The 8047-nt window shown below is 43.9% G+C and overlaps 1 protein-coding gene across 2 annotated transcripts in view; it reads left to right on the top strand.

Moving 5' to 3' along the window:
- Window positions 1–7062, top strand: part of LOC126874082 (chaoptin-like) — an 88588-nt gene extending 81526 nt beyond the window's left edge. For both annotated transcript variants that reach the window (XM_050635693.1, XM_050635692.1), the window contains 3 exons: window positions 370–3462; window positions 4332–4675; window positions 5162–7062. In XM_050635693.1, the coding sequence (XP_050491650.1) occupies window positions 370–3462; window positions 4332–4675; window positions 5162–5704 (3980 nt within the window). In that variant the 3' untranslated portion in view covers window positions 5705–7062. The remainder of the gene's footprint in view (window positions 1–369; window positions 3463–4331; window positions 4676–5161) is intronic.
- The last annotated feature ends 985 nt before the right edge of the window (window positions 7063–8047 follow it).

Genomic DNA, 8047 nt, shown 5'->3' on the forward strand with positions numbered 1-8047 from the left:
TAAATTACCATGTTATCTGCATAGTAAAACAATTTAATAATCAGAAAAAGTTTCTAAAAAGAAGCAATTAGGCAAACGCTCAGCCAGTTAAATTGCTGCTATTGAATCACGCTGTAAAGTCAGTCAGTGCCCCGATTCTAATGCGCCAGTATCTTGTTTCGAAGTAAAATATTATCGTACGATCGCACGTAGCGAAAAGGTAACATAATAACAGCGTAGTAAGAACAACATCTTCAAACGACGTCATTATCCTTTACTCTCTCTATAAACTGCGAACGAACATTCGGCCAACCAATGCTGTCAAATCTAAATTCCGCGTTATCGCGACTTAATGAAATTAATGGCGGTGCCTTTTACGACCGTTTCCAGGAACAGGCACGATGGTACAGTCGTTGAGCGTTTACGAGTTGGACAAAACCGTAGAGGAACTGAAGGACGGCTGCTTCCCGCCTGGTTCTCAGATCAGGCATCTACAAATATCGCATTCGTCCCTTCGAGAAATCAGCGAGGGTGCATTTACAAATCTAAAAGACAGTTTAGAATCCTTGGCTCTACTTTCAAGCCGTTTGCTCCACGTGCCGCAGAAATCATTGGCTGACCTTCGTAAACTAGCAGCCTTGGATCTTGAAGGCAATTTGATACAAGACCTGTCATCCTATTGCTTTTACGGATTAAAACTAATGAAGCTGACTCTAAAGGGCAATCAAATATCGAAAATCTCGGAATACGCGTTTGCAGGGCTAGAAGACAGTCTCAGTGATCTGGATCTAACGGAAAACAAGCTAAAGCTGTTTCCCATGGCGCCATTAAGAAGGTTAGAGAGCCTCGCCTCTCTGAGACTCGCCTGGAACGAAATATCCGAGCTACCAGACGACGGCTATAGTCTATTAAGCGCGCTGTTGATCCTAGACTTAAGTAGCAACAACTTCGAGAAACTGTCCGAGGATTGCCTGCGATCGTGTCCAATTTTACACACTCTATCCTTCTATTACAATTCCATAGAAACTATCCACAAAGACGCATTTATTTCGCTCAAGGAACTCGAATCGATTGATCTGAGCTATAATAAGATTGTGTTTCTCGACGTGGCGACGTTCAAGGGGAACGAAAGATTACGCAACATCGAGCTGAGCAATAATCACATCCACTACATCGGCGGAGTGTTCGCCAGGTTGCCCGAATTACGTGAGCTTTACCTAGCGGAGAATAATATTCTAGAAATCCCCGGTGACGCGTTTATCGGCAGCGTGAGCTTAGCGGTTGTCTACCTTCAGCAGAACGCCATCAGAAGAATCGATGGCAGGGGTCTTACCAGTCTGACCCAATTGGCCCAATTGCATCTGAGCAACAACTACATCGAAAAGGTGCCGCTGGAATTCCTCGAACACTGCGAGAACCTTTCCTCGCTGTCTCTCGACGGTAACAAAATCCATGAGCTTCAACCGGGCACTTTCTTAAAATTACATCAACTGAGGGAGTTACGGTTGCAGGACAATAACATCACCGAGGTGAAACGGGGTGTTTTTTCGCCCCTTCCATCGTTACTCGAGCTCCATTTACAGAACAACGCAATCACCGACATGGAAACAGGCGCGTTGAGGACCTTGCACAGTCTTCAACACGTCAATCTGCAAGGTAATCAGCTCACCGTACTGGGAGACGTGTTCCAGTTATCCGCTTCGGAATCCACGTCCGGCGGAAGTTCACTGGTCTCCATTCAATTGGATAGTAACGGTCTGGCCGTGTTGCACAACGACTCTTTGCGTGGCCAAGCATCGGTTAGGATCATGTGGCTCGGTCATAACAAATTGACACACCTGCAGGCGCCGCTGTTCAGGGATTTGCTGCTGGTCGAGAGACTCTACTTGACCAATAACTCGATATCCAGGATAGAGGACGGTGCCTTTCAGCCCATGCAAGCTTTAAAATTCCTTGAACTGAGCATGAACAAACTCAGTCATATTACAGCACGAACGTTCTCCGAATTGCATGAACTGGAAGAATTGTATCTTCAGGACAACGGTCTTAGGCGATTGGACCCGTACGCTCTGACAGCTTTGAAGAAGTTAAAAGTCCTAGATCTGGCCAACAATCATCTAACTGTCCTTCACGACGCCATCTTTCAAGAAGATTTACCGATCAGAACGTTGAATTTGAAGAACTGTTCTATTATAAGTATAGAGAGCGGAGCTTTTAGAGGACTTAATAACTTATCCGATTTAAATCTCGACGATAATCACCTTACGGCTCCTGCCTTGTTTAACCTGCACATCTCAGGCCTTCGAACTCTAGCCGCATCTGGGAATAACTTCAGCCAAATCTCAGAACACAGCTTGAACGGCCTGCCATCTCTACAGGAATTGTATGTCGATAGAGCAGAGATCTCTCAGTTACCGGAGATCATCTTCGTATTAAATCGAAACCTGGCCCGGTTACACTTAAACAAAAACAACCTACGGAATCTACCTCCGGGTATCTTCGACAGACTCGTGTCTCTCAGAGAGATTAAATTGGATCACAATCGGTTCCAGGACATTCCATATTCGGCCTTGGCCAATGCCTTGAACCTCGAGATCCTCACGCTATCCAATAACGAGATCGTGAACGTGGACGTGGCCAGTTTCGCCAGCCTCAAACACCTGAGGGAATTGGACCTCAGCCACAATCGAATCGAGACAATGTCCGGCTTTGCCACGGCCAACCTATCCTGTCTCACCTCCGTAGACCTCAGTCATAACCATCTAAATGCTCTTCCTGCAAATTTCTTTGCTCATTCTTCGACACTTCGCAAGGTGGATCTTTCTGAGAATAAATTCAGACAAATTCCAGCTGTAGCGTTATCCGGCCAGAATCTTCCTATGCTAACTTGGTTAAATTTGACTAGGAATCCCTTGAATAGGATTCATGTTCTCCCTTCGGAAGCTAAATACCCATTTCTTCAAGAAGTGCACATATCAGGCACGAATCTCAGTATAGTAACGTCGCAAGATTTCGAGGCGTTCCCTGCTCTATTGCATTTGTATTTGAGCCAGAATTGCATATCGAGGGTGTCACCAGGGGCATTTAGAAGTTTGCCTAACCTCTTAACCCTGCATCTGGGAACCAACAACTTGGACATTTTGCCGAAAGAGAGGCTACAAGGGATGGAGCATCTAAGGATCCTGAATCTGACCCACAATCTACTGAAAGAGCTGGACGAATTCCCAGAGGACTTGAAGTCCTTGCAGATATTGGACCTCTCGTACAATCAGATCAGTATTGTGGGCAAGGTGACATTCAAGAATTTGGTCAGCCTGGTGGAGCTGCATCTTTATGGTAATTGGATCAACGCCATCTCCAGCGAGGCGTTCAGACCGCTCAAGAAGCTACGATTGCTGGATCTCAGTAGAAATTACTTGGAAAACCTACCGTTGAATGCGTTCAGGCCTCTCGAGACGCAGATTCGGAGTCTACGCGCCGAAGGTAATGTAATGATCGGAGATAGTTCGTTTCAGATTATTTCATCCAATAGTTTGAATTACATTTCGAGCTAACGTCTATACATGGGTTAAAAAATTGTGCAAAAATTGTGCTTAAGAAAATAAGAGAAAAATGTAAAGAAAAAGAATCCGAGAAAGAATTAACGCAGTATCAATATTTCATTTACTCGCATAACTTCCGTTGAACGAGCGACCAGCTAAACGCAGAGAGAATAATTCTATACGCTATCGATCCAAATAGAGTTACTAGTGTTAGAAATCCAATCATATCGCTGGTCACGTACAATCGCCTCGAATCGATACTCAACATCTGAACAATCAAACACACTCTACCATTCTCTCTCATCCTCTCTTCTCAAGTCTGCAAACTGGTCCCTTACGGTATAATGTCTGTCGTCTACCTTCCCTAATCCTGCTCTGTTTCGACTATCAAAGATTTTCAAATTTAATCGGCACACAGTTGTGCAACACAGTTCTGTTCACGTGCTGTCTTCAATCAATGCTTTCATAGTTCTCCGTCAAACTTGCTCTGTTATGATCATGTTCAAGTCTCTATCATGTGATTCCTATACTATAAATTCTATATTCACAAAGCAAACTTTCTTTATATTTACAAAATTTCAAAAACACGAAAATAATCATCTATGAATGGAATAAAACATAAAAGTACAGCACAGACAATTTGCTTTAACATACAATTGCTCACTAAAGTATCCAGTCCAGATATTCAATGTATTTCATTTAAAGTTATCAAACTGAAAGAAATAGATTTTTGCCCTATTCTATGGTGTTATTGTATTTCTTTTATCAACTGCAATTCTTAACATTCAAGTTTCGCATCGCTTCCCGCAGAGAATCCTCTGGTCTGCGGCTGCGAGTCTCAAGAGCTTTGGGAATGGTTGAGGGACCACCAGAAGCTGGTTAGCGGAGTAGGAGGCGGTCGCGGTCGCGGAAGAAACGGTGTCGGAGTCGGCGATGTAGAGGACGGTCTCCTCAAGTGCCAACAGCCGCCGGAATTGCAAGGTCTGGTTTTCCTGGATCTCGACCCCCACGAGTTCTGCTCCGCTCCGTTGATTCTCAAGCTCGCGATTCAGGACATCCAACCGTTCTCCGTCCTCGTGTCCTGGCAAAGCAGAAACCACTCCGGCCTTCATGGCTACCAAGTGGCCTACCACGCGCTGGACAACGTCGATGAGGTACGTTTTCTCCCTGTGCATTGTTCTATTGTGAATGCCCCATAAATTGCCAGGTAACCTTACATCTTTATTCTCCGCTTGCATGAAAGTCTCGATAAATCATGCAGAGATATTTGAATTCCTCCTTACTACACACATTTCGACACCGTATAATTTCTAAATCTTTTTGAGGTCTGTACGTTGTACTTTACTCTGATATAGTCCTTGTATCTGCTGTATTCGAGTTTCACTTACTAATATGGAATCTATCAGGAAGACATTCACATCGACTAGTATCGAATCACTATTTCTTGCACCATGTGTAATGTATTCTTGATTTAAAAAATCCACTTGCGATCCTTCTATCCGACTCATCTTTGTATCTAAATGTTCCTAAATCATAAACGATGACAAATATTAGTGTATTAGTGTATAATACTAGTGTAGTAGTCCGAGTCTTTATTTCAAAATAAATTACTAAATTTCCTCATTCGATACAACTTCTAGGTGCGAGGCAAGCTGTTAGATCCTAAAGCACGTTCGGTGAGGCTGACGAAGTTAGCCTCGGACACCCGGTACCTGATCTGCGTGCTGGGACTGGGCAGCTGGGGCACGTCAATCCCAGAGGACATTGGCTCTTGGCAATGGAACGCTTCTCACGACGACGTGATCGAGGGCTCGGCCCGTCCCGCGATGGTGAACTCGCTCACCAGTCAGTGCACGGAGGTTAGAACCCTAGACGCGCCTGATTCGATCGTCGGCGACGGAACAATGAGCGACCGAGGAAGTCTGGCGAACATATTGACCAGAAGACTGGGTCTGATAGTTGGCAGTTGTATGGGCTTCGTGGTGTTCATCGTGTTGATCTCCGTGTTAGGTTACATGAAGATGAAGAAGCAGAGGTCCACCGAGAAGAGAGACCAGCCACTTTCGTCCAATCCGCAAGCGTACATGTCCTACAGGCATTTCTCGTTGCAAAGCGGAGACAGAGCGGACAACGCGTGTCCCAGTTTCATCAGCAATATCGGCACCACTCCGTTGAACTCGTAGCACAAGCCAAAGGAGTCTCGAAAAGAGGCTGAGCACCGTGGAATCGAAATGAAGAACTCACCCAGCTGTGTAGGTATCTTTGGCTAGTCAGGATCATGGAAACGACGACTAAGTCCTGTGAAAAAGAAGCGTCGAAGAACGAGTCAACATGGCGCTAATTTTTAGTCCCGTTTGCGGGCACGACTCGGATATAGGTTGCTCAGTTTTAGAAGGAATCCGTTAAATACTAGATCGAGCGGGGCGTCAATGATCGATGCAGGCAATTCAATTAAGGAAAGTGCCAAAACTGACGCGCATAGGTTTTAACAAAGAGTCTCGATTGGTCGCTGATTTCCGCGGATCGTCGTGATGTGTCTGTTAATCCGCGTGCGTGAATGGATCTGACAATGAGAAACGAGACCGTGAACACGTGCCAAAAAGATATTCGAAGCGGGTCGAAAAGAGATACAATTCTTTTCAAAGGACTTGCGAATGTATTGCTCAGTAACGAGAAACAAAAAAGACAACAAGCGGAACAAAAGAAACAAAAGCGGACAAAAGGAAACAAATTACCGATCCTTCTCGACCATTCGTATGAACCGAACAACGATGTAAACGACCCCTTTTGAAACATTCGAATCTCTCCTAGGAAGACTGATTTTTTAAACGCCGTTTCTCCAAACATCCACAATCACACCATCCTCCAAAAAGTATTCCCGTCATTTCGATGCTCGTATTATATATTGTGTGTACGATACGTGAGGATTTTTTGTAAATAATAGCATATAAAATATCGCGACTTAAAAAGAAGAAACGATGTTCACACTGACGATGCTCTCGTAATATACCGCGAGGATACTCGTCCTTCTAGTGCTGCGCAAGCAATATTACACTTACTCTAATCGATAGTCCCGACGATCAGCACTAAAGTTAATTAAGAGGGCGGTCTTTTAGAAGACGCGAGTTTGTTCAAAGTATTTTTTTCTCCACCGCTACCGGAAAAATCCTAACTGTCGCGGCTCTGTCTCACTTTCCTCCCTCACTGTCTCTCTTTCTCTCTCTCTCTCTCTCTCTCTCTCTGTCTCTGTCTCTCTCTCACTCTCTCTGCCTCTCTCTAACCCTTTATCTCTGTACTCTCGTGTATCCACCGCGTGTCGTCGATCGTCCGGCATACGGAATTTTCTCGAATAAACGCGACCGAGTGGCGCGTCACTCCTGCCAAGAAACGAGAGAACGGAGAATCGGTTTCGAGTTGCCAACTGTGTTATACGGTGACATTGTGGAAGATGGATTTATTGTATATAGATAGAAGATATGTATACACATAGCATTCTTTATTATAGCATAGGCTTTCGGTTAATAAAAATACACCAAAGCTATCGATCGTCTTCACCTTACTGCCCATCAACGTTAAACGCCCTTATCCGGTGTTTCGACTATTGAGGCTTGCCTTGACAGATACGAAGATACGCTACACTGAGGCTGAATTTACACTAGCCGGTTCAATCGCCTTGCAGACATGGCCCAATCAAGATTCAATCGAACGATAATCTAGCTAGCGTTTGTGGAATAAATTCCATTACATGCTAATAGCTTTATCGAGCGCCCTTTCGAGACGTTTAGCCTATCGATCAAAGACGCCATTACTCTGGTAAGTACCAAGTGTAAATTATAAAAACATAAATTAAAGCAACTTCATTTCTTTGGGGAAAATTTCCTGATAAATCCCGGAAGATTTTCTTTGCGTCTTATGCTTCAATGATGAGATACCATGATTATACAGGTAATTACCTATTCGACCGACAATCAAACCAAATGGTATTTCAAGGGTATACAGTGGACTATCCATTAAGTCACATCTCATACGGCTAATTAATTAATTATAATGGGAACTTGGTCGGAGCAGCTTAGAGTGAGCTTGTGGCTCGCTTAGGTTCCGTAATTAACTCCGGGTCAGGCCGAGTACATCCCAGAGCGTCAATCAGTTCCGATCTGGCACGTCGAAACCAAAACAATCCGCTTCGGGGATATATCGAATTGCTCGCTTCAATAATACCCGCTTCAATGCGAGTCTATACTGAATCATTCAACCTATGAGCAATTAATTCCAACCACGATGAAACGAGAAATCAGAGATGTCCCATTTATTAAAATCTCGAAAAACGAATAGGAATCACATTTTTATTTTACTCCGATAAAAAAATAGGTTTAATCGCTAGTATAAATAGTGTCGAGCTCTTTAAGGGGTTACACGATTCAGTCATTCGTTACAAAACCTTGTGATTGTTCCTTACAATTGCTAAATTTACTATAATTGCAAAAGCTATGAAACACGGTTTCTCATTAACTGGAATAATACTCGAT

Source organism: Bombus huntii, chromosome 15, assembly GCF_024542735.1.
Source record: "Bombus huntii isolate Logan2020A chromosome 15, iyBomHunt1.1, whole genome shotgun sequence".
Classification (NCBI taxonomy): domain Eukaryota; kingdom Metazoa; phylum Arthropoda; class Insecta; order Hymenoptera; family Apidae; genus Bombus; species Bombus huntii.